Genomic DNA, 27,417 nt, shown 5'->3' with positions numbered 1-27,417 from the left:
CGCACGCACGCACGCACGCACGCACGCACGCACGCACGCACGCACGCACGCACGCACGCACGCACGCACGCACGCACGCACGCACGCACGCACGCACGCACGCACGCACGCACGCACGCACGCACGCACGCACGCACGCACGCACGCACGCACGCACGCACGCACGCACGCACGCACGCACGCACGCACGCACGCACGCACGCACGCACGCACGCACGCACGCACGCACGCACGCACGCACGCACGCACGCACGCACGCACGCACGCACGCACGCACGCACGCACGCACGCACGCACGCACGCACGCACACACACACACACACACACACACACACACACACACACACACACACACACACACACACACACACACACACACACACACACACACACACACACACACACACACACACACACACACACACACACACACACACACACACACACACACACACACGTTTACCTAAAATAATAAACATTTCATTGCTCTGTTTACCAGTAAGCAGGATATGATGTAACTATCTCTGGTGCCATTTTTATATGAGCACATACATGAGTCTACATTAAGAAGAAGAGGGGATGCTTTTGAACACATGCAGGGCGACTATGGCTCAGGAGGTAGAGCAGGTCGTCCAATGATCCATTGGTCGGCGGTTCGAATCCCGGCTCCTCCTGTCTACATGTCGAAGTGTTCTTGGGCAAGACACTGAACCCCAAATTGCTCCCGATGTGCTGGTTGGTACCTTGCATGGCTTCTTCCGCAATCGGTGTATGAATGTGTGTGTGAATGGGTGAATGTAATGCACTGTAAATGTAATGTAAAGCGCCTTGGATAAAGGCGCTATATAAATGCACCATTTACCATTTATTTGATTATTTTTGGGAAAAATCTTCGAGAAACCATTTAGTTACCATGTCGGGGTCCCCGGAACAAACCAGACCCGCAGGAACGCACCCAGGGTGCCTGCCCAGTTCCGGCACGCCGCCCGTGTCCGAAAAGGTCGGGAAATGACAGAGTTACTGTGTGGGGGTCCCTGGAGGCTCCCGGAACATCCAGAACCACAGGGGGAACCCAGGGGGGGTGGCCCGGTTTCGGCAAGCCGCCCCGCATCCGAAACAGTCGAGAAATGACAGAGTTACCGTGTGGGGGTCCCCGGGGGGTCCCCAGAACATCCAGACCCCCAGGAACATGCCCAGGGCTCTAACTGTAGTGTACTCTGTGCCACTTTACTCTGTGCTGTACTCTACTGGCCACTTTAGGTGTTGCAGCTGTCGGACACAGAGACTCAGATACGATAGGTACGTATAGGGACACACATTGCTGTGTAATGGAGCGGAGGCACCGCTCAAAAATCCAGCCAGTGACAAAATAAAGATAACACACAAAAAAGATCAAGAGCTTATTTCCATTGTGTAAACACTGACACACACACACACACACACACACACACACACACACGGAGAGAGATGAAACGGAATTCTTCTGAACTTTGATTAGTAATAAAAATCAAAGTTCAGAAGAATTCCTCTTTTACACATAGGCTAGTACTCTTGACAGGTGAGGGCCATGCAAAAACAAACAAACGCTACCTCAAAGCCCACCAAACCATTAAAGCAAGTCTGAGATCAGCATGTAGAAACCAACAACTACACCTGCACTCCAAGAACAGACACAAGACCTACTCAGTCAGCAGCTGGCTAAACACACACACACACACACACACACACACACACACACACACACACACACAGTCACACACACACACACACACACACACACACACACACACACACACTTGCGCAGACGCTCACTCCCACATGCACGCACGCACACAAGCACTAAAACCTTTTAGTCTCTTATTTATAACCTGGCAGACACATTAGTGAAGATCCCCTGGTGAACTGGAGATAGACAGTAACAGCTGTCCTCAGAACAGTGCTACTGTGTGGAGGGCTCACATGGTGAGAATGACTGAGGGTAGTAGTTGTTACCTTTTTACATTGCATTGTGTGTATGTGAATATTACCCATGTGTAAGGTTGTGATAATAATATGACTCTAATTATTTTCTAGGGTACTTCTATTATACCCTTCTACCCGGAAAGGAATATAACTTCTAAAAAACTGTATTTCTACAATTTACAATTACAATTTAGGCATTTAGCAGAAGCTCTTAATCCAGAGCGACCTTCTACATAGGTTTCACTTTGTTTAAAGTGTGTGTGTGTGTGTGTGTGTGTGTGTGTGTGTGTGTGTGTGTGTGTGTGTGTGTGTGTGTGTGTGTGTGTGTGTGTGTGTGTGTGTGTGTGTTGTGTTCATGTGCATCCAATCATTGGTCTATATATACTGTATATGGTTGTGTTGTTTATGTGCATGTTCTTAGTGTGTTTCTACACAAAACATCCAGTGTTCATTTAACTATGAGATGACTCCCAGAGTTCAATTAAAATAGGATTTTACTGTGTATGTGTGCACATCCCTTTATATATCTGTGTCATCACATCATCCGTCACTGTCATAGCTTTATGTAACTGACCCCCTTGCCTTGCATAGTAAATATGTTAAGATTATCACCTTGTCCTTGGCCTCAGATTAAATGAATATCTGCTGATTAATAGATCCTTAATTTAGCAGCTTCACTGGAGAGAAACTCAATCTCATTCCGTGTGTTGATACTGTAAATTGTGTAAATGCTTTAAAATTAGTATAAAATCAACTGCCATAAATCAGTGCTTCTTAGAATAGAGATGATTATGCATTAGATAGATTGCAAATTCAGCTGCGATCATGTTGCGACTTTTACCAATAGTGTGTGTGTGTGTGTGTGTGTGTGTGTGTGTGTGTGTGTGTGTGTGTGTGCACGTGTATTCGGCCTTTGACTATATATATAACATGTCTTGCAATTTGCAACTTCTTCATGAGGTTCAACTTGAGTCATGCAATTTGTGTGAAGTCTAGCAATGCCTTCACAGATATGATGTGCAATACATGTTATACATGTACCTGATACTCTTCCCTGCACAAAGATAATACGTATGTCTGTCATATTGTATACAGGCATGTACTGTACCTGATTGTCGGACAAGGGATGGTTACATTATGTCTAGTCTAGTCTAGTGATTGAACGTTGGGTGTTTTAGTGGACTACAATAAAGACATTCATGTTGTTTAAATCGTCAATAAAAATATTCAATTCGCCATGGCCTGCGTATTTTAACTCCTTGAATGCTTGTGGGGATGATTGTTTATCCTGTGTGTATTTGATTGAAATTTGTATTCAGTTTGTAGAATGGGTACAGTACAATCAAAGGTACAGTTCAATAGAAAAACTGCTACGAGGATAAAAACCAGAAAAAGCACTATAAGACTTGTTTACATCAGGAATCCTCCATTTTCAATTCATCAGAAGTTGTTGCAACAGGTGTGCAGTTACACCTATAGCTCTGAGTCCAATAACTTCTTGGACCCAGGCCAGATATGACTGCTTAAATCAGCCATCCCACCTGATACTGTTCTCTAAACAGAGATAATACACACATAGGTCTGTCATACTGTACACGTCAGGCATGTATCTGTTCCAATAAACATAGATAATATATGGTAGGTCTGTCGTATTGGATACATGTCAGGCGTGTATGAATGAATGAATTAAAAACTTTATTCCGAACATTATAAAAAATTAGACAAAAGTCAAAGAATTAAAATAAGTTCAATATAGAACAAATAAAATAATATTTAAAAAAAAAACAAGCCTCACTGGCTGCAAGTATAATTATTATTATTTATTTTTTTACTTTTATATGTTCGGAAAGGAGTAGGGAGAAGTTAGTCTTCTATAAACAGAGATATAGGTCTGACATGCTGGATACATGTCACTGTCAGGCCTGTGTGTGTGATACTCATCCTCTACACACAGTGAATGTGCAGACAGAGGTGCTGTCAGTGTATTGCTCAATGATATTCTGATGGGTCATGTGACGTCCGTGACACTTGATGGAAACGCCAGCTGAAATTAGGGACCGAACCTGTGACCTTTAATTCTGTTACTAGAGTTTTAGCAGGCCATATACAGAACAAAGTTGTCCAGCTGTTTGGAGTTCAGTGAGATCTGCGTTCTCATTTGAATGCTGGAAAATGTCGTGGGAATCAGGTCGGGACACTGTCCGGTGTCATGTGTTGTCCTTTCACACATGTAGCGTGCAACAGGAAAATGTCCCTTTACATATAGCACTGACGAAGGTCTTATAGGACCGAAACGTTTGCTTTTTAATTGCACTTTGAACACAGAGCACTTTATGAGCATGATAGAAAAAATGTTTTCTTAAGTCTCGGTCTAAGTTTTCCTTCATTTTTTATACAGTGAGCGAGTCTTTTTCCTTTACAGATGCGTTCACATATGAAGGTAAATACATTCTACTTTACAATCATGAATATAATCAAGTGCTGGAACCTCTGCTATATTATTGAAGAGAACAAAAACTACGGCCTATTTGCAAAGAAACCAATAAACCAACAACTAAAGAGGAGTAGGACACATTAATAATGTATATATTGTGATTATATTGTCCTGGTGTATTGTGTTAATATATATATATATATGTTAATATATTACTGGTAGGTCTGTCACATACATTCTAATATTATATTACAGTAATGAAGATGAGTGAGAATTTGGACATAAGGCTGACATGTGAATGGGATTCAGAGACAGTGAAGTGTTCCTATAGGTTGGGGGTAGGTATACCAACAACACTGTGTTAAAAACAAATACTACAGGCCTCAACATTTGTATTTTATAAACTATAATGCAATTACATTATGTAAGTTACAAACGTGCAAAAAAAAACCATGGACGTGACATCCATCACACAAGTATAAAGTAGTAGGTCTAGTTCTACGAAATGTTCATTTGATTTCTTTTTTTTACTACTAGAGGCAATATTTAGGGTTGAAACTTACATCACCATGTGAGAAGTCAACAACTCAGGGCTGTGCAAACTGCAAACATGACTCGAGTGCCAGTGGTTATAGAAACGCTGACAGGATAAAAGCTGGGGGGGGGGGGGGGACTGCAACCATTTCAAATAAGATTTGCAATTTTGCATCAAATTAACTAACTATATATATTGGCTAGGCTAATTTATTTGTAAAACGTCGATTAGTATACTATAGCTAATTAGACTAGAACCTAACTCAAAGTCTTTGAGTCAAATGAAAGACCTCACTCATGAACGAAATTAACGAGCACTTACCTTTGTGCGTCGCTCTCTTCAAGTCGAAATATCTTGAACAGGTCGTAGTTGTCCGCAACAGCATTCGTCTGGTCTGGTGTAAGCCTACTGTAGTTTCTTGGTCTTGGATATACAGTATCGCTGCGCGTCGGCGTCGACAGGTAGTAGTCAGACTTTGAAAGTCAGTGTCTTTTTCACCAGCTGCTTGTCCCCGGCGGGATTGTCGCTGGGTGTGACGACGAGAGAGAGAGGGGTCTTCACGGCTCTCCAGTCACGGCCGAATGACAGGTCCTCCTGTTGTTGGGGTCACCTACTGTGTTGCCCTCATGGTGCCTTCGTGTCTCGTGTCTGGTCTGGTCTCAGCGTGGCCACACAGCAGAATTACGCACCGTACTCGACGGGGAGCCCCTGTAGCTGGCAATTAAACACTAAGCTAGACTTACTCTGTTTACTCTAATACTAGTATTTTTGGCCTATTTTCCATTCCATGCCAGCTGGCAGCTGAGCCTGAGCAACAGAAAAACCGGTGCCAATCCAATCAGACAGTGCAGCAAATCACTCAATAAATACATCATGCCAGAGAACAGAAAACATCCTGCCTAAATATGGCTTGATTAGAAGGACATAGCACAGCACATAGGACATATGATGATACCGGATATGAGTGTGGGAATATTTGGCAAAACCCTTATGCAAAAGAATGAATGTTTGTCTATGGTAACTACACTCACACTAGTCCCCTAAATAAATAAAGTGGTGCATCTCAAACGAGTTCCCCCATGCCCGGACAAATATTTGATACCGAATTAACTTCTTTCTAAATGCTCTTTTGGTCCATTCTCACATTCTCTCCCTTTTGCCCATTAAAAAAAACCTCATACATGGATGGTGTTAACATATTTTTATGGCCTAATCATTTTGCTAGGCTTGAAACAAATCTGATTGTTTCCCCCCATGCCCCATCCATGCGTATAAGGGCCAGCATCATCAGCCAGTTTGTCACCCCAATATAGTAGGCTGTGATACATCACATTCCTCTGGTGTTTACAACAGATCATTCTTTCTCATGGGAAATGGAATAAAACTATTCGTAATACAAAAGGGCACTTTTTTTAATATGAGACCAGCAAAATAATTTCTTTTGGTGGTATATATATAATTTGAATTGTTCCCTTTTTAAACACATTTTTAATTTCATGTCACAGTATTAACAAAAGTGGCCATGGAATGTAAAGTGGCACTGGCAAGTATAATACTCATTTATTCGTGTGACAATGATTGGGCTTCATGTTAGTAGAGACATTTGATTTTATTTCATCATCTTGGCTTCAAATGTGCCATGCATTTCTTTTCTTTTTGTTTTTACAGTAGAGCTGTGATCATATCTCCATATATGCCTCTCTTTCTGTCACCCAATTCACAACCCTTAATCACATCAACCCTGGCACCCCTATTTTGAGTAAAATATAACAAAAAACAATTAGTGTTGGCTACAAATAAAAATGAGAAAAGCAGTTCTACAAGTACACAATGTGTTATTGGCTATTTGTCAACCCTGCCTATAGGTGTAACTAGGATTTGGGGGAGAAGTTGTTCCAAACACCACAACACAGGAACAATGGTAATATTGTGTCATCTGCATTTATAGGCTATACTCTTTCACATCAAATCACAGCAAGGTGAGAAAATGACACAGGCGCTTTTAAGTTAAATGGTGGCTTATTTCCAGCCTTCCATTGCATCACACTTACGTCATGTGAAGGTTTTGGTTTGCAAAAAGAAACAGGTGTGTTTATGCGTACTGGAAAATGGTAGTGTTGACTCTGACTCATCATCTTCACCGGACCTCTAATTTCACATAATCCACAGACCATTTCCCATTTCACACATTTGAAGTTATTCCTTTTAATTGCATAGTTTAAAAACATCTCATGCAGTGTTTTCAGTTCAGAGGTTATGGTAACAGTATGCATTGGCTGCATGTAGAGTTCAATTGTGGAAATCAGATTAGTATTCAGATATTACTGAAGAAAGAAATTCTATTCCTTAACAGATGAACAAGCAACATATCCTTCCATAGCTTTAGATGAGGGAAATAAACTACATGATCAAAGTCAGTGGACAAGACTGTCCCTTTATAGTGTTTCTATTAATTAGTGCCTTACTGAATGTACATCTTAACCACCTAAACCCTACATACTTAGATGCCTATGTATGCCTAGGTTCTCGCAGGGGTCTATACTTGGTCCCCTCCTTTTTCAAATAGCCTATAGGCCTCGGTGTGACGCAGTGAGCTTGTAGACGAGTTATTTTCACATAATGTTCACCTATGATATGCCTAGAATAGGGACGGTAGGGTTCATGTGGTTAATGCTACACATACAATGATATTCTTGACATTTGCATGCAGCCAATGAGGCTGTTTGTTTCGTGTTCCAGAACACATGCTTTGGTCTGTTGAGAGAGATGAGTGAATAACTTAACTGGCCTGCACAGAGCTGTGACTTAACCATATCAAAAACCTTTGGCATGAGAACGCCAAATGCAAACCGGGCCTAATTGCAGTATTGCACACTATCGGTGTCTGACCTCACCAATGGTCTTGTGGCTAAATAGAAGCAAATCATAGACATTGATATAGAAATTTGCAAACATTCACCTGTATTCTGGGATAGCTTTTCACCAGTAACATGGAACATTGCTGCTGCAATATGCTTCCATGAGTCCATACAATTTACAATTTAGGCATTTAGCAGACGCTCTTAATCCAGAGCGACCATCTAGCCACAATGTGTATTAGTGAAGTCAGAAGTAATGTTGGACGATAAAGCCTGGCCCAGTCTCAGACCGACGAAGGGTGTTCACTGACTTTTGGTAATATAGGCCTAGTGTATTTTTAAAGATGTGTTAAAACAGCTAAATCCTATCTTTCATCCACTAGAGGGAGCCAATGTCCTAAATCTGCTGAAAACGAATTGAAGCTCTGCTTTCTAAACAGACAGTCAGACATGTTTAATCTGAACAGTCAATAGTTAATTTGTTGGATTATGCAATTACCACTATTGTCCAGTATAGCCAAATGCTACAAATAACAACTGTCTTTCTCTCTCACAAATACTTGCATACATGGCATGCATTCTATTTTGCTGTGACACATGCACACGTGTGACCACCATCTAATCTCCCAGGCAGGGATATACCACATTTCTGAAGGAGCTTGGGAGTTGTTTGTGCTTGTGGTGGACGAGACTGTGGTGGGGCTGAGGGTATGAAAGGCACAAGTAATGTATAGTGCAATTCAAAATATATGGATTTACACCTCTTTAGTATTGTTGCGTCCTTTATCACTCATATAACACATTTAGATTGTATTTTAGAGCAATGTTACATAGAAAATACTATGGAAATACACAAACACACTCCTGCAAGCAATACTCTCTTTCAGACCATACATGGAGACATTTGAAAAACATCCCTTTCACTCCACTTTGGTGGGTTTCTTTTTCTTCCTCCTTTTCCTCTTCTTCTTGGTTACCATGATGTCACTGTGTCCTTCTACAGATGCAGACTGGTCCTCTGTCTCCACCATTTCCTCATCACTGATGCTGGGCTCCTCTGTGGCTGCTGTCACGGTCTTCTCCTCAATGTCATCTGTAATATCAACCGAAGGGACTTCTGGCCTGGGGTTTCTGTAAAGAAAGGATATATTAGTCAATGGTCAAAATCACTTCACAACATCAGTTTAAGTGTTATTCATTTATTTGGCTGGATTTGACATTAAATTGTCTGTGAAACTTACTGGGTAAGAGTCACAAAAATCACATTAATGAAATCAATTAAAAAAAAATCATTGGATGTTTGCTAAATTACATTGACAACAGTGATGTATTATGATTCATTCGTCAGAGTAGTCTTCAGCTTAGTGAAGAAATGTAGTTACTTATAAGTTATAACCTTTCCTAATATAGATTTTTATCACACTTAAGGCTTTTATCACTACCCAGAGTAGAGGATATAATATGAGGATTGATTTTATACTTACATAATTTCAATGACTTTCTTCCTCCTTTTCCTCTTCTTCTTGGTTACCATGATGTCACTGTGTCCTACTACAGATGGCACAGACTGGTCCTCTGTCCCCACCATTTCCTCATCACTGATGCTGGGCTCCTCTGTGGCTGCTGTCACGGTCTTCTCCTCAATGTCATCTGTAATATCAACCGAAGGGACTTCTGGCCTGGGGTTTCTGTAAAGAAAGGATATATTAGTCAATGGTCAAAATCACTTCACAACATCAGTTTAAGTGTTATTCATTTATTTGGCTGGATTTGACATTAAATTGTCTGTGAAACTTACTGGGTAAGAGTCACAAAAATCACATTAATGAAATCAATTTAAAAAAAATCATTGGACGTTTGCTAAATTACATTGACAACAGTGATGTATTATGATTCATTCGTCAGAGTAGTCTTCAGCTTAGTGAAGAAATGTAGTTACTTATAAGTTATAACCTTTCCTAAGATAGATTTTTATCACACTTAAGGCTTTTATCACTACCCAGAGTAGAGGATATAATATGAGGATTGATTTTATACTTACATAATTTCAATGACTTGCTCCTGATTTTGAGTCTCTTCTTTGCTGCGTCTTGCCAACAGAGCAACAAAGAAACCATGGGTGTAGGTCTTAGAGGTGGAGGCACGCAGACACTGTTTGAGAGGCTCCAGACCACGCTCTGGCCACTGTGGCAGCACAGGAACCAACCTGCAGAAACACAACAGACACAGATTCAGGTTCTGGAAAAGCAAAGACGTTGCTGTCGATATGTCAATAGTTCATCGTTAAATAGATGAATCGATCGCTAAGAAATTCTTCAATTTAACTTAAGCGGTATAAATTAATTGAAAAGTCTGCGTTTCTATCATTGGGCGGTTTTCTGTGAATGTAATGCTGTCTGCGTGTGCACGTGGCAGAGGAACGCACACGTGGGCCGGATAATGACATGACAATGCGGAACGAAACCACAGTGCAGAGCAAGTTGTAGTCCAAACAAACCCCCGTTCACTTGCATTGGGCTTCATTTCCCAGAAGCCCTAGCAGCCCAGATGATGACTTGATTTCCGGTTTCGTCATCATAACGTGACGGCCTCGCCATCAGGTTTCTTTTTAATTATTTTAAAACGGCGAATTAAACGCATTAAACAAATGTCGGGTATAGCGTTTTAAGCGCGGTGGAACACTGGATTAGACAATTAGCGGCCGTCAAACTGTTAATCGATCGATAAGGTTATCATGAATTAATCGATAATCCACATCCCTCAGTGTCATTGTTAATAGCATAAAGGTTACAGAAGTAGGCTTGAAAACAGGAGGTGTAGACAGAAATTAAATAACATCTCTAAATATGATCTCCAGTAATGACCTATGCACCAAGGCAGTTCAGTATTATATCTTGCAAGACAGAGGAAAATACAGTCTAAGCAGATCACTGGCACTGCCTCTTTTTTTTATCCCATGATTTTGTAACCCATTTTTTCACCCAGTGTCAATTATCTAATGTAATCCTGGACACTACACTTCCTCTGCCAACCTGGGGGGGGGGCAGCGGACTGACCTCATGCTTGCTTCTATGCATGAGGAGTCCAAGCTGCTTCTTTTCACCTGACAGGGGGGAATTTCCCTGTCAGGGACAAGGAACACGTTATTCCTACCAGTTCCTTTCCCCTCCATCAGGCGCCCCGGTTGGCCAGGGGGAGGTAGTTTAGAGACCAGGATTACTGCATGTTTTTGTGAGGGTACCTAACCTAGGGGACACGGGGAGAACATGCAAACTCCACACAGAAAGGCCCTTTCGCCAACCCCGCCTCGGGTATGGGCACTGATGACGTGGAGGAGGGAACATGCCCCCAGCGCCCACAGCGTCCCCAGCGGGAATCAAACCCAGGACCTTCTAGCTGTGAGGCGACAGCACTACCGACTGTCCGCAGATCACTGCCTCTTGAGAAAGTGTCTGTCATGGTATGTGGTGTCAATGTCAATGTGTGTGTCTGTCCTCTACCTGAAGCCTGGATTCTTTTGCAGACATTCAGCAACAACCTCCTCATTCTCCTGGGTGTGGATGGAGCAGGTGGAATAGACCAGGCGCTGCACACTGGGAAATCTCATGGCGTGATTGAGGCAGTGCTTCTGGAACAACGCCAGAGAAGCCAGACGACTCCGACTCTTCTTCTGGTCAGAGGAGTCATTGCCTGGTAGACACACCATGCCTGGAGGGAAAACAAAGTCAATAATTGTAATCACATTCACGTTATGATGTTCCTACTTCGTTTTTTGCAAATAATGGGGGTAAATAATATACAGATCTAAACACGTTGTGTTACCTGATCCACTGCATGAGGGGTCCAGTAGAATACACTCCACGTCTTTATACAGAGGGCCATCGGGGTCTACCTTCAAGAAGTCTTGATTGGCCAGTTGTTGACATGTGACGCCAGCACGTAGCAGGAGAGTGGACATGGTCGACATACGCTTGGCGTCCAAATCAAAGGCAAACACCTTCCCCTTGTTATGCATGATGGCTGCCAGGTGGCTGGTTTTGTTGCCAGGAGCAGCACACGCGTCGATAACATGGCAACCTGGACGAGGGTTGAGGAGATAGGCAGGGAGGCAGCTGGCTTTGTCCTGCAGAATGAAGTGACCAGCCTTGTACAGGAAGTGGTCGTGGAAGTGTGTCTTGGGTGAGAAGACCAGCACATCCGAGAGGTGCATGTCCATCACAAAATGTTTATCTTTGAGGATCAAATCACCTATCCTGTTGGCCTGTCCCAAGTAGTTGAAACCTTCCCTCTTCAGGTAGTCAATGGCATCGTCGACCGTCGTCTTCAGAGTGTTTACACGCACGTATCTCGGCAGCTGGTCGCCTGGAGATTGCTGGACGCCGGCGGGGAGCAGGTCTTGGTTCCTGCTGACCTTCCGTTTTATCTTCATGCGGGCCAGTTCTGCCTCGAGTCGGCACCGATGCTTCATCATCACAACTTTAAAGGACCCGCCGCACTTCAGCCCCTTGCCGATCAGCAGGTCATGCACCAGCACCTTGGCCAGATGTATTCTTAGTTTGGTTTGTTTGAGCAGCTTGGTGGACTCGATGATCTCTTCCAGAATGGATGAATATTTGTGAGTCTCGGATACCAAGGCGAAGAGCTGCTTGACGTTCTCAAACTTGCTTTCGTAAACTAAGGTTTTCACTGCGCCCCGTTTCCCCTCCACTTTCTCTAGGACATCGGCAGCTTTCAAGTAAAGTGCCATGGTTCTCTAACGTGTTCGTCTCTAAAGTTAACAGCTGATTGGTAAAAACATGGGTAAAAACGTTACACCACTGGAAGTAATGTCTGGAAACGAAACAGATAGCTTACCAGCTAACGTTACTTTTCTGGGTGCCACTTTTTTAAATGCCTGCCTTAATAACTTATTAAACTTACTATGCTTCTTCCATGCATATCCATTCCCGACTGTGGAAAACGTTATCCTTTTCCCTTTATAGATCTTCTCATAACTACAATGAAATCACATTTGATTATGTGTAAAGAGGATGGCTCGTGCATGCATGCACAACACATGGCACGGGAAGAAACGTTTCGGGTCAACTCATGACACCGGAAGAAAATTACAAATAGAGGCGTTTCTAGTATGACGTAAATCTTAGCAACCAATGGTGTGTGTGTGTGTGTGTGTGTGTGTGTGTGTGTGTGTGTGTGTGTGTGTGTGTGTGTGTGTGTGTTGATTGATTGATTGATTGAAGAATTTATTAACAGTTTGCAGAATTACAGTACATTTCAAGCACAAACTCAATACAAAGGCTGTTAACTGTGAGTGGACGACCCAATTAAGCATTACACTTGTTTCCAACAGGGTCCACCATGTTCAAATCATCAAAACATTTAGAGACGTACAAATAGACACTTCTATAGACAGAACAGGAATTCATCAAAAAGGAGGTAAAAAGGGAAAAGAAATATATACAGTGAGGGGGAAAAAGGGGGGGGCGGGGGGGGATTCAGATATTACGGGGGCCAGTTTCGAATTGCAGCCATCCGTAGGTGCCCTTTGAGAGCGGTTTTGAAGGAGTCAAGGGATTCGCATGTCTTAATGATAGTTGGTAGGGCGTTCCACATTTTGGTGGCATAGGAGCGAAAAGAATTTAGTCCCTTGTTTGTGCCGAATCTGGGTTGTACATGGTTCGTTGCACTCCCTCTGGTGTTGTGGGTGTGGACTTCGTTAACATTAAGGAAGTATCTAGACAGGTACATGGGTATCTTGGTGGTGTATCGAATCTTGTGGACCAGACCCATTGCAAGTTGGTGTGTGTGTGTGTGTGTGTGTGTGTGTGTGTGTGTGCGTGCGTGTGTGTGTGTGTGTGTGTGTGTGTGTGTGTGAACGTATATAATTAATCAGACATATCTTACCATGCATATAAGGTTCGAGGGTTCAAGTTTGGACTTTATTGTTACATCTTGAGTACAGGTACATAAGAGTAAAACTTATTTGTTTGGCTTCCTTACAGACCATGCAGTGGCATAGATAGCATAATATTCAAACAACAAAAAACAGCAAAGGGATAGAATAAAGAGTGCTAGAAAAATAGTAACATAGCCTATGTGCAATTTGTGCATGTTTTCCCTGTAGTAGCAAAGTTAGGTAAACATTTTTGTGAACAGCTTCACAGTAATTATGTTCCATACAACACAGTTTAGTTTAAGAAGGTGCAATTTTAGGCTATGTTCCATATATACAATAAAATGAGTTTAGAAAGGTGCAATTTGAGGGTGATAATTGCTTTTTAGTAGAGACCACACAGTCACAGAACAAAGAGGACAACAAAACAATATAGGGAAAAAAACGTAGCTTTATTGCACCATTTTCATATTCAGGATTTTTGGACATAGAAAAAAACAAATTACAAAACTGTTTTGTGAAGGTGCTTACATTTTATGCTTACCACGTTTTATATTTAGGTTAAACTATACATAACTGTTATGGTATGCATCTACCACAGAAAACTGATAAACATCAGGTTGACAATAAACACCATTAATCAGAGGTAACTGTTTTTGAATACATTCCAAGGCTCAATATTTGCCTCATTAAAAGTCATCTCTTATTTTTAAAGGTCCCAAAGCATTACTCGCTCATGGAGTAAATTACACAGTACAGTAAAAGTAGTGAATATTATATATCCATAACACAAAAGTGTGGATCGATGGGGAAAAAAACCATACAGTTTTATCTCCAGCCATTACAGGTACATGCCTGAACATTATGCCAGTTCCTAGCTTAGCTAGAATTGACTGTTTATAATGAATGAATAAGAATGCTGGGAATGTTGGTGTGTTTATCAGCAGGTCATAAGGCTACAGCGTAGCAGCCATGAGGTACACCGCAGGTGAGCAAGAAATACAATAGCATAAACCCTATAACATTATACTGTAAATTCAAGGTGCACATGGAAGTTACAGCACTGGTTACTCCCACAGAGTAACCAGGAAGAATACCCCCAATACATCCAGCCAATGAGTAAAAAAATAAAATAAACAGAGACATCCAACAGGATATCTTAGTGCCAAGAACTCTAGCAGCTTTGTAAGAGAACAAACAAGACAGAACATGGATAATGTTTAAACTACTTTCTTTAGGTAAAGTAAAACACAGTTCGGCATTGTTGACATGCTTTATTTATGTCTTTCATTCCAAATACTTTGCTTCATTGCTTTACGTGTCCTTTTGCAATTTTGTAATTTTTTTGTAAAGGTTTTTGACAACTTGTAAAATGTTCCTCTGGAAACTCTAAAAAACATTTATAATTGATCAATATAAAAGTATTATACTGCAAATAGCATTTTTTCAAGAGGAACCTTAAAGCATCACACATACTTATGAGGACATCAAAAAGTATCTCCATACGTTTTACTCAAGTTCTTTAACTGGAAGACAGCTTATGCTGTGACATCACCATTCACATTTTGATGACACTGTTGGGCTTCTTTCCTGTCTTCCCCACATCCCTGTAGAGCAAAAGCCTCTCGGTGGTGTGAGGGAGCAGATGGCTCTTCTTGGCCTTGACGATGCATGCGGCCATCGGGTAGAGCCGCTCAAAACCCCCCGAGGTCGCCGGTATGGCTAGCAACCTCCTGGCCATGTCCTGAAGCTTGGGGAAACGACGAGCGCTACTCCAATACAACAAGCTGGAGCTATCACTGGCCAACTCTGGCTCGGCCAGATACTGCTCCAGTTCAGTCAAGGTCTTCATCATCTTGGCAGGTGGCTGGAGGCCAATTCGTAGCAAAAAAATGGTCTTGCGCTTGAGGTCATTGCTGTCGCAGGATTCATTGCCATTGCCCGCGATCTCTGACTGCAAATCGACCTTGCCCTCTTTTTTGTTCTCCTGCTCGTTGTTCACACCCATAACCACCTGCTCCTCGATGGCCTCCGCAACTGCCTGCTCCCCCATTGTCTGCACAACTGCCTTTTCCCCCATTGTCTGCACAACTGCCTTTTCCCCCATTGTCTGCACAACTGCCTGCTCCCCCATTGTCTGCACAACTGCCTTTTCCCCCATTGTCTGCACAACTGCCTGCTCCCCCATTGTCTGCACAACTGCCTGCTCCCCCATTGTCTGCACAACTGCCTGCTCCTCCATTGTCTGCACAACTGCCTGCTCCTCCATTGTCTGCACAACTGCCTGCTCCTCCATTGTCTGCACAACTGCCTGCTCCCCCATTGCCTCCGCAACTGCCTGCTCCCCCATTGCCTCCGCAACTGCCTGCTCTTCGATGGTCTCAACAACTGCCTGCTCCTCCATTGTCTGCACAACTGCCTGCTCCCCCATTGCCTCCGCAACTGCCTGCTCCCCCATTGCCTCCGCAACTGCCTGCTCCCCCATTGCCTCCGCAACTGCCTGCTCTTCGATGGTCTCAACAACTGCCTGCTCCTCCATTGTCTCCACAACTGCCTGCTCTTCGATGGTCTCAACAACTGCCTGCTCCTCCATTGTCTCCACAACTGCCTGCTCTTCGATGGTCTCCACAACTGCCTGCTCCCCCATTGCCTCCACAACTGCCTGCTCTTCGATGGTCTCCACAACTGCCTGCTCCCCCATTGTCGTTACAATTACAACTGTGTGCTCCTTGATGGTCTCCACAGTAGAAGCTGAGGTTCCCTGGCTTCCCAGTGCGGCCTCCACCATCGAGCGGGCCTGGAACTTGGATGGCGCTTTTAGAAACAATGTCTCTCCTTCCTCTTTGGTGTCAGAGAATGGCTGAAAGGAAATGGAAGCCCATGTCATTAGTGTCAAATTAGTGTTATAAGAGGTTTTAAATATAATACCCAGTTTAAAAGACCTCAGAGAATAAATTACAAAAAATGATTGTATTTAAGCCACCTCACTTTAACACCACAGAAAAGGTATTCACGGATTAACATTCAAGTGGCTTTAACCAACAGTGGGGAGTACCTGGAATTTGATCCTGGGATCGAGCAGAGTGGCCAGAATTATATCCCTCTGGGTGATCATGGACTGGAAGTTGGTGTGGAGGCCTGTGCGCATGGCCTTGGAGAAGTGGGTGTAGGTAGTGGTACGCTTCTCCAGGATCTTATCCAGGCCAATAAGACAGGGAATGATTAAGGAGAAGGTGACTTCATTTCCTTGGAGGACCTGGGTCAGGACGACAATCGACAAAGAGTAAACATTGTAAACAATGTTTCCACAGTGTACATATTATAGCAACAGCACTGATACAAAATGTTTACCTGGATTGCTTCCTCAAATGGAATTAGGAGACCCAGAATGTCGACCACCTGTTCGCGCTTGACCTTCACCAGAGGCGGGGCGGAGGTTGAGTCCCTGGCCTCAGCACGTGCCACTGCCAGCAGGGCTATGATGGCTTTCCAGACTGACTCCTGCACCATCCGCTTCATGGACAACATCATGGAGTTCCAACGATGGTTTTGGGTAGGTGGGCACAGCGCCAAGCCGCACTGCTGCAGCAGTATCTGGATGACATAAAACAGATACAAGCTTGTGAGTGCAAAGACTTGAGGCATTTATACTTGCAGACAAAATGTTTTGTCTTCAACACCAAAATGACCTCATAAAAGATGATCAACTCTCTTGCATCTTCTTTTCATATGAAATTCTATATGAATCTGTCAACCAGATTCAATTTTGTTCAATGCTACAATATGTCTCTATACACTTTTTGGACTGCATGTCCTTTCTCACCTCACTCCAGTAGGTGCTATTCCTGAAGAAAGCCACAACATTGTGGACCTGAAAGAGCAAGTTGTCCACCACCGGAGAGTTCTTCAGTGCCTCCTTGATGACCAGCTGTAGCATGTTCGCCACGCAGTGGGCACTGGTACCGATCTGCAGCTCTGAGAATGGCGACAGCTCTGTCTCCTCATCGCCGGAGGCCTGCATCTGATCCTCCAAGAACACCTCCATCTCCTCTCCGCCGGGATCCCCCCTCTGAGACGAGGAGCACATGATCTTATAGTTGCAGAATATGTCGTTGGCCAGCACGGCCTCCTTAGCCCGGCTTGTAAGAATGTAGCCGACGTTGTGTGGAAAGAGGCCGTAGCTCAACAGTGCACCCTCCAGTTCCTGAGCTACTCCTTTGCTCAGGGTCTTGTGGGTGACGTGGCGGTAAGCCACAATGGGCTGGCGGATTTGCCACTTGTCATCCACAAAGTGGAGCTGCACGGAGACAATGGGGTCTTCCATCGTACGGGATAGAACACCTGCTCTGCCCCCTGCCCAAAATTCATAGGTGACGTGGATGAAAGCCTGCCCGTCTGTGACTGCCAGACAGGCTTTGAGGTCTCGGATGAGCTGGGGCTTGACGTTCTTCTCCACATCATCATAGAGACGTAGGCCCACAGTGTGCTGGGACAGCTTGTTATACTGGGGGCAGATGGTGGACATGAAGGACCTGAAGCCCACACCTTCCACAATGCTGTGAACAATGAAAGAAAAGTGCTGTTAGTCAGATTAGCATAGTCAGATGTAGTTCATCAAGTCTCCACTCTCTGTGTGCAATGCTGATGAAAGCCGAGCCTAATATATAGGAGTTTTTGTTACACAACATCAAACATATTTGATAATTCTGTAATCACATTCAGTTTGGCATTGTGCTCTGTTTTAAGAAATAAGTGAAAAAAAATAGATATATTTATTTTAATTGAACTTTGCCCCCTGGTCGCTGGGTTTGGTGTGTGTGTGTGTGTGTGTGTAATTTAAACATACATATAATCAAATCAGATGTGTGCTCTTTGTCTTTCTTTTCTTTTTTCTCCTCGGTTCTTGTTTTTCTGGTCTTCTATTGTACTGTCCCATTTCTACTTGTATTTTGTGAAAACAAATAACTCTGATTAAACAAGAATGACACGCGTATCATTAACTGCCAGGTGAAACAAGCGCTCTCCGTTGTGCATCTTTTTGTTTTTCTCTATTATTTTTTCGTATTATTTTTGTTAACGTGTATGTTTCTCTGTGACAACCTCGCGGCACGTTCGTTTCCGACGTGCTTTTGTTGGTTCAATCACTGTGTAGCTCCAGTTAGCTCATAACTGAGCGTGAGAGTTATACTGCGAACTTGAGTTTTAGTTTAGTGCCATATCATGCACCATTTTAAGTGCACGACACCATGTGCACCCAAGTATAACTCAGACCTGAACAGTCACCTGAGGGGCATCATGTCCTCGGCTATCATTCTCAGGGCTGCATCAGTCAGCTTCATCTGGAGCTCTGGCTGAGTTCCCTGCAGTGCAACGCCAGGGCTGGTGCTGGAGGCAGGACTGTGATAGGTGATCTCTAAGGTCTGAGGAGGAGTGATCATCGCCTTCTGTTTGATTCTTTTCTGTGGCTCCTTTTTGCTCTTCTCCTTCTTGATCTTGATCTTCTGTTTGATTCTTTTCTGTGGCTCCTTTTTGCTCTTCTCCTTCTTGATCTTCTGTTTGATTTTTTTCTGTGGCTTCTTTTTGCTCTTCTTCTTGATCTATGGTGAAAAAATAAAGGCAAAGTAGTAACATCATGTTTGTTTTTGCCTGTGGGATGATGGAGACAGAAAAATGTGTATGAGAGAGAGAGACAGAGAGACTGAGGGATAGAGGCATATGCCGATTTTCATTTAATTAAATGAAAAATCACACCCGTGTGAAGTGAGGGGCACTCTTATCATCGTACATCATGAATATCAAAAATATGAATATAAATATCAAGGACCGATATAGCCAATTTGCTCGTCCACATACAGTATGATGTAAATTCTCCATTCATTGTCAATGACATTTAATGTTTGTGTTAGGACAAAAATCTACACTATAGCTCAAAACATTATGTTATCTTACCACTACTGGAGCTTCTGGCTTATTGTCAACAACAATATCACATCTGACATCCACCTGTAAAAACAGACCAGCACAATGAGACATTATGGTTGTGTCAAATCCGTGTTGTAACACACTGTCAAAGATAAAAATCACACCCATGTGAAGTGAGGGGCGCTCTTATCATCGTACATCATCATGCATCATCTCATACTGACCAATCAGAATGCCTGTTGCCTCCTAACATTTGACCTAATTTCTCCTTTCATTGCTAATGGTAAATATGAGACGTGTGTGGACAAAAGCTGTATATAGGAGGGGCTGGTGCCCCTCAAAAAACACACCCTTGTCAAGTGAGGGGCGCTCTTATCATCGTACATCATCATGACGTAAAATAGACACAGAGCCGATTTGCTCAGACACTATGACGTAAAATTCTCCATTCATTGTCAATGGGAATGTAATGTTTGTCACATATCATATGCATGCATCTCACTACTGTAGATTAAATGGAGATGGAACAACAGATGTTCAGGAGGCGGAGAAACACACATTGACCCTGCCCTTCACGCCACTCTCCGCCCTCCACGCCAATCTACCTGTCCCTATTTATACTGTACCTGCCCAGTACCACCCAGAATCCTCCATGTTTCGCCCGCCTCGCTGCGTCGCACACTAGCCACCTTCCTACAGGCTTCTCACATCCCACCCCCTCCATTTCACCTCCATAGTAGCTCCTTTCCCTGCTCCCCTCAAAGGAGCTTATCGGCACTAGAAATACTACATTCACTTTGCCAAAGTGGAACAAACTATTAAAAAAAACTCTCTTCTACCCTACTTTCTCCCCCTCTCCCATTTCTCAGGTTCCTGCTGGGAGGTGACTGTCCATGCGCGCCGTAAGACGAACGCCATACGACCTCCTCCCCAAAGACCTCAGGGTCGGCGACCCCCCCTGGAACCTACACACCAATTTAATTCATTCATTCCTTCATTTCTTTACTGTCAATAAATCCCTTAAACCTTCCCAATGGTGTGTTTCTTCCGACTAGTGAAAATAAACCATAAAATGCAATTTGTCCAGTTAAAGCTAATCTTGGTTGTCTCTGGATAGCATACCTCTTCCTGCCCAGACTGATCATTATCCAGAGAAATTGCCACGTCCTTGTAGGCTCCCAACTCAGCCTTACGTCTGATGGTAGAGTTCCAGTGGTTCTTTATAGAATTACTTGGCCTGCATGCATAGGGGATTGAGAATGACCATTATTAGCAAATGTCTTCTTCATATATTCAAGCATCATCCTTAATCACTTGTTCCTCCTCCGATCAACCCTGCCCTTTAAACACCCTCACATTGCTTTGTGATGTTTTTTTATGTTTTGCCCCGTCTGTCCGTCCGTGTGTGTATCTGTATCCATCCGTCCCTCCCTCCGTCTGTCAGTGTACAACTAATCTCTAGCACTGTTATTTTTTTACTCCTACGGATTTTGTCCAAACATCACGCAAATACATTATCTATATAATCACATGATCAAGTCAAGACCCGGGAGGTCCTGTCCCCAGGAGCAAAAAAAAGATATTGCACACACATACCCCTCCTGATTCTTGCCTGGCGAAAAACCTAATAACGTGTGTTTTATATATAAAATATCTTCCAGGATAACTGCTTATTTTCCAGGACATTTAAAATATGTTGTCATTTTACATATTGCATCAACATCTCTGGTGTTTATTGTTTCCCTGTGCAAAACCTGTGCAGGCCAACCCACCTTCCAGGAAGCAGCTTGGAGATCTCAACCCACCGGTTGCCCAGGGTGGCATTTGCCTGGTAGATGATCAAATCTTCTTCCTCGGTCCAGGTTTCTCTTCTGATCAACGGATCTAGCTGGTTATGCCAGCGTTCACGGCATTGTTTCCCCAACCTGCCCTTGAGGTGAGCACCGATAATAGCCCATTTTTTTGGGCCGTATTTTCGAACCAGTTCAATCAACTGAGTGTAGGAAACACAAACACATATTATGTTAGATGAGTTTTAATCTGCAATTGACACCAGGTGAGCACAGAAGAACACCACCCCTTCCACAAAACAGCAAGAGGTACTGGTCAATGAGGACCACAACCATGCACCACTAAGAACTTTCCCCCCCAAGGCAGTGAGGCTCACAATGATACCTCTGCCGTCGTCACTGCCCCTCACTGCCAACTCCTACCTACTCACATGAACAGTCAGTCAGTCAGTCAGTCAGTCACTCTCTTGCTCGCTCGCTCACTCGCACGCACGCACAGGAGTATTGCAACTATTCTGTTTTTCAACCTCTGACCCTGAATTATCATCATTGTTTAAGTACCCTCCCCTGTTTTCTTTTAAACGAGGAAAAAACGTTCAGTCCCCTAAGGTTTCACTCAGACAGACCTTATTGAGTCCTCTGCCACAGGGCAATTATCCATGTGGCCATTGTTCCCAGTGTGGCAATACACACAAGACGTCCTCTTTTAATCACCCCCATACTGGCAAATAGTTCAGGATTAACAGCATTATAACTTGTGTTTCAAATGATGTGGTATATATGATCAGATGTCCCTGTGGCTTAGCATATATCGGCAAAACTACTAGACAGTTAAAACAGAGAATGAGTGAACATAAGAGTTCTATTCCAAGAAATTACCGTGAATATCCTGTTGCCATTCATTTTAATGATCTTAAACATGACATCTCCACTTTTTGCTTTATTGGTATTGAACAAGTCAAACTATACCAGCAAGAGGTGGTAACCATGATGTCCTTCTCAAACAACCCGAGGCTTACTGGATACACACATTACAAACACTCCACCCGAAAGGGCTGAATGATGAACTATTATTAAATGTTATGCTGTAATCCATATAAAATATATTGTCATTTAATTATTGATTTGAACGTCTTGACCAAGGGGGTGCTACAAGCACTATGTGTAGTTTTTTTTTATATTTTATGTCCACTCTTGTTTGAGAATGGACCTTATTTTGATATAAAATTGTATATTGATTTTCTTGTGTTTTATGGCATGACTTTAATATTATTCCCTGTATTGTTGTAATTGGTGACTTTCAATAATATACTAGGAATGTTCTACAGAAGTACTGCACCTTAAGTCACATGACTGGGTTTTTCACAGCTGCTATCTGATGAATGATTACTATATGCAAATTGGTTGGCTGTTGAATATTTAATGAAAATGTCAGCCTATTCTCAAACTATGCCTGAAGAAGGCCGAAAGGTCAAAACGTTGCTATGACTCTTATTTAAATAAAACTCTTGAACCAGCAAGTGGCGGTGTGCAGGTCTCTCCTCCTTCTCCATACATTTGCTACTTTCTAGCTTCACCTTCATCTATATTTTTGAGAATTACTGGGTAGATATTTCACAACACAAGTCTATCATTATTCAATGTAATACACCCGACCTCACGAAAAAATATTAAACCTACCTGGCTAATTTTGTTGCTAATTCGGATTACGATTAAGACAATCACTAGGATATATTTGTAAATAGTATTTGACCTTTTTTCTCTGAATCAGTTTGTTTCATGCTTCACCTCATCATCTTCCTCCTTCGTCCACGTCCCCTTCACGTCAGAGTCCAGTCGCTTCTTCCATCGGCGTATACACTGCATGTCTGTTCTCCCCTGTAGCAGCAAAAACACAGCACAAAACATTTTGGCAGTGTTAGGAACAATTATTACAGTATTACAGTGTTACAGTCATTGCAACATTATTGTTTGTCCATTTTTAATTGGTATATTCTGCTCAAGATCAGATATTTGCTACTTTATTTCCCACTACATTTGAATGAAACAGTGCACTTTGCCCACTTTTTTTGTATCTGCATTTATACAGCTGATGTTTAACTGCTTTCAACCTGGCTTCTCCATTTGGTTCCATTTGTACACTCTCAGAGTTAAATATACATTGCGGTCCCAGAGATAGAAATGCCATTAAATAGGCGTCCGTAGCCTAATTCAGGTGAAACCGGGGGCCCTTGAAAATAAAAAAATCACACCCATGTGAAGTAAGTGGTGCAACTCCGTGTGGGGGTCCCCACGTCCGAAACGGTTGAGAAATGACAGAGTTACCGTGTGGGGGTCCCTCTAGTCTACTGTACTGTACTGTACTGTACTGGCACACCTGAAATCACCATATATACAGTTAATATGTGCGTGTGTGTTTGTGTTAGGTTGCGCACAGGTGGTGAAAAACAACCATGCTGTTTTCATGCTGTTTTCAAGCCAGCCAGCCAGCCAGCCAGCTACCCACACACACACTTAAGGAAGTGGTGTGCACCACTTAAAAATCTTCTCTTATATGGGGGTCCTTGGCATATATTTTCAAATGGGGGTCCGCGGGCTTAATGAGTGTCAATTTGAGGGTCCTTGACATGAAAACATTTGGGAAACAAGGACTTACACTACCTTTAAAATGTAATCCATGTGTCGGTTATAATGATTATAAGAGGCCTCACCATTGGTGTCCATTTAACTTTCATGTCTGCTGAATAATTGGAATCTGTGTCAATGTGCAGCTAGGTCATCTCCATCCAATTCCATACTGCAAAACAGAGAAAACATATTGACCAATTAAACAAAGACAGAGCACATTAGCACAAAGAACAGAATAAAACTTCAAAAGCCATACAAATTATGATTTTAAGATTTTAGATGTATAAGCAACTGTATCATTAACATTAAAATAGATTTGTCTCCACAAAACAATTGCACAGGTAAAGGTGTTTTACTAAGTTATTACCACGTGTGTGTGTGTGTGTGTGTGTGTGTGTGTGTGTGTGTGTGTGTGTGTGTGTGTAGGGGGGCGGGGTCCCTACTAGTTTGCAGAGTATGCTAGCTAACTAACTGCACAACAGAGTATCAAACAAAACAAAAACATTTAAGACATCAAAACCAACGCTAACTTAATTGTGATTAAGCCATGTTTATCTAATAAAAGCAGACAAATATGACTTTGTCTTACACATCAGTGTGGCTAGAAAGTTAAGCTATAAGCAAAAGGATGCACATGCACAGCACACCGGTCCTTCCCGGTGCCAGGCTGCCAGCCAACGGGAAAGTTCACCCTGAAGAAGGCAGTATTATCTGTCCGAAACGTTGGTGTCTCTGTGTCCTCAATCCTCATTAAAACGTATGGCACGTACGGCAGCTATGAGTGTGCGGCTATACATTATTTTCACTTAGAACGTTAAGCTAACTAGTCAGCTGCACTGACTGACGGTTACATGCTCACCATAGGATGCTCACAAGTGAAACGTTTTTCCAACTGACTGACTAACTGACTGACTGTTGACTTGTTACAGTTACAGTGCCCCTAGCGGTGAGGTATTAATGGTTAGGTCAGCTGTTGCAAGGAAAAGAGGGCGCTGTTCTTCCTTTATTTTTTGACCATGTGTTCTCAGATTGGTCCAGTCAGGATCAATTTGAAAACCCATCGGCAAATAAAAACAATTAACGACTCTGTCCTGGCGGCACTGAGACGGTGAGACCCTCCACCTCTGTTAGAATGTCAGGTTGAATGTGTGTGTTTGGTTTTTTTTTTAAGTGCCCAGAGGGCGGCTGTGGCTCAGGAGGCAGAGCAGGTCGTCCAATGATCCCTGGCCGGGTCGGCGGTTCGAATCCCGGCTCCTCCTGTCCACATATGTCGAAGTGTCCTTGGGCAAGACACTGAACCCTACATTGCCTCCAATGAGTCGGTCGGTGTGAGCTTGCCACCATTGGTGTGTGAATGTGGGAAGTGAGGACGCTGGCATTGACTGTTCACCGCTTCACCTCCCAATGTATGAATGAATAAACCACTGGGATGATCTTATTGTTGACCAGGAGAGGGCAGAAATAGTTTTCAACATTTTCAACATTTTACCATGTCATTAACATACCTTAGAGCTTTTGTGTGGAAATAATAAAAAAGTATGAAAAGTATGAAAAGAATCATTAACATGGTGAAACACATCTTGATGACATCATCAAGATGTGTTTCACCATGTTAATGATTTTTTTCAGACCTCCAGTTCTAAGAAACATAGAATGGGGGGACTTTTTTATTATTTCCACACAACAGCTCTAAGGTATATTAATGACATAGTAAAATGTTGAAAATGAGTGGAATGCCCCTTTAAGCTTGGTTGCTAAAAGCTGCAGTTGAGCAATTTGAGTAATTAGCATAATATGTAACAGTAGCCTACTATTAACATCCTGTATAAGGCAAAAACATCAACATTTCATCATGCTTTTAAGTAGCACGTGACATGTCAAACTAGGGGGTATTCATGATGCTGAATCCATTCCAAGCATTATTTTTGCAAAAAAACACTCCTTGGCCTAAAAACAACAAACAATACCAACTGAGATGAAATTATTCATTCAGTTATCTATTAATCTTACAATACATTGTGTACCATCCCATCTGAGCTTGAGCTATCTCTGACCTATATTGAGTGTCAATATAAGTACTAGTGTGAGGACAGCCGTGAGAATATTCCTGGTCTGCATTGTAATGTTTATTGTTATTTTTCTAGGGAACATGACGTAAAAGTTGCCTAAGTAAACTATTAAAATGTAAATTGCATTTAAACTCACATACTGAACAGAACACCAAGGGATGATGTAGGCCTCCATCCATTCATCCATCTTCAACCGCTTATCCGTAGTCAGGTCGCCGGGGCAACAGCTCTACCCGAGAGCTCCAGACGTCCCTCTCCAGAGCAACATTATAACTTCCTCGTGGGGGATCCCGAGGCGTTCTAAGGCCAGTGAGTCGATGTGATCCCTCCATCTGCGCCTTCCAGCCGAAGAAGCAGTGACTCTCTCTCGTGTGACTGAACTTCTCACCCTATCTCTAAGAGAGATGCCAGCCACCTGTCGAAGAAAACTCATTTCGGCCACTTGTATTCGCGACCTTATTCTTTCGGTCATGACCCACACTTCATGACCATAGGTGAGAGTAGGAACAAAGATTGCTCGGTAGACAGAGAGCTTTGCCTTCTGGCTCAGTTCTCTTTTCGTCACAACCGTGCGGTACAGCGACTGCAATACTGCTGCTCAGATTCTCCGGCTGATCTCCTTCTCCGTCCTACGCTCACTCGTACAAGACCACCACGAGATACTTAAATTCCTTCACCCGGGGTGATGTCTCATTCCCTACCTGGACTGCACACTCCATTGGTTTCCTGCTGAGAACCATGGCCTCAGATTTGGAGATTCTGATCCTCATCCCAGCCGCTGTACGCTCAACTGCGAACCGGTCCAGTGAGAGCTGAAGGTCTTGGACCGATGGTGCCATCAGGACCACATCTTCTGCAAAAAGCAGTGAAGCAACCCTTATAGATCACCGAGCCGTATATCCTCTTCCCCGCGACTTCGCCTCGAGATCCTACATAAGGTTAACATAGCTTTTCTCTTACACACATAATAAAAACTACAGCTATGTTTTGTACATAGCTGGACGTAGCATTATAGTATCATATTCCTAGTTTATATAAAAGCACAAGACTTGACACTTAAGTATTTTACTGTTTGTTATTAGGTACAGAAATTCCATTACTGTAGCATTTTCTTGTTACACTGTTGTTGGATGAGTACAGCCCAGTTTGTTGACACATTAAACACACGCATACATGCACGCACGCACGCACGCACGCACGTACGCACGCACGCACGCATGCACGCACGCACACGCTCACACACACACGCACACACACACACACACACACACACACACACACACACACACACACACACACACACACACACACACACACACACACACA

The 27,417-nt window shown here is 43.0% G+C and overlaps 2 protein-coding genes across 2 annotated transcripts; both read right to left on the bottom strand.

Annotated features, from left to right (window-relative positions):
• Nucleotides 1–6,640: 6,640 nt before the first annotated feature.
• On the bottom strand, nucleotides 6,641–12,887 carry nsun5 (NOP2/Sun RNA methyltransferase 5). The gene is made up of 5 exons (XM_079492313.1): nucleotides 11,612–12,887; nucleotides 11,290–11,497; nucleotides 9,831–9,995; nucleotides 9,274–9,477; nucleotides 6,641–8,920 (listed from the first exon to the last, which is right to left on the bottom strand). Exons 1-5 carry the CDS (start codon nucleotides 12,534–12,536, stop codon nucleotides 8,710–8,712), a joined length of 1,713 nt encoding a protein of 570 aa, XP_079348439.1. The 5' UTR covers nucleotides 12,537–12,887; the 3' UTR covers nucleotides 6,641–8,709.
• Nucleotides 12,888–14,781: 1,894 nt separating this feature from the next.
• mybl2a (v-myb avian myeloblastosis viral oncogene homolog-like 2a) lies at nucleotides 14,782–24,755 on the bottom strand. The gene is made up of 11 exons (XM_079492214.1): nucleotides 24,612–24,755; nucleotides 24,106–24,191; nucleotides 23,183–23,272; nucleotides 21,377–21,597; nucleotides 20,727–20,841; nucleotides 19,632–19,685; nucleotides 18,966–19,279; nucleotides 17,506–18,238; nucleotides 17,034–17,276; nucleotides 16,738–16,938; nucleotides 14,782–16,542 (listed from the first exon to the last, which is right to left on the bottom strand). Exons 2-11 carry the CDS (start codon nucleotides 24,127–24,129, stop codon nucleotides 15,241–15,243), a joined length of 3,297 nt encoding a protein of 1,098 aa, XP_079348340.1. The 5' UTR covers nucleotides 24,130–24,191; nucleotides 24,612–24,755; the 3' UTR covers nucleotides 14,782–15,240.
• Nucleotides 24,756–27,417: the final 2,662 nt, after the last annotated feature.

Source organism: Electrona antarctica, assembly GCF_951216825.1.
Source record: "Electrona antarctica genome assembly, chromosome: 2".
Classification (NCBI taxonomy): Eukaryota; Metazoa; Chordata; class Actinopteri; order Myctophiformes; family Myctophidae; genus Electrona; species Electrona antarctica.
The sequence above is the reverse complement of the archived record's forward strand: the minus strand, read 5'-3'. Positions and strand labels throughout refer to the sequence as shown.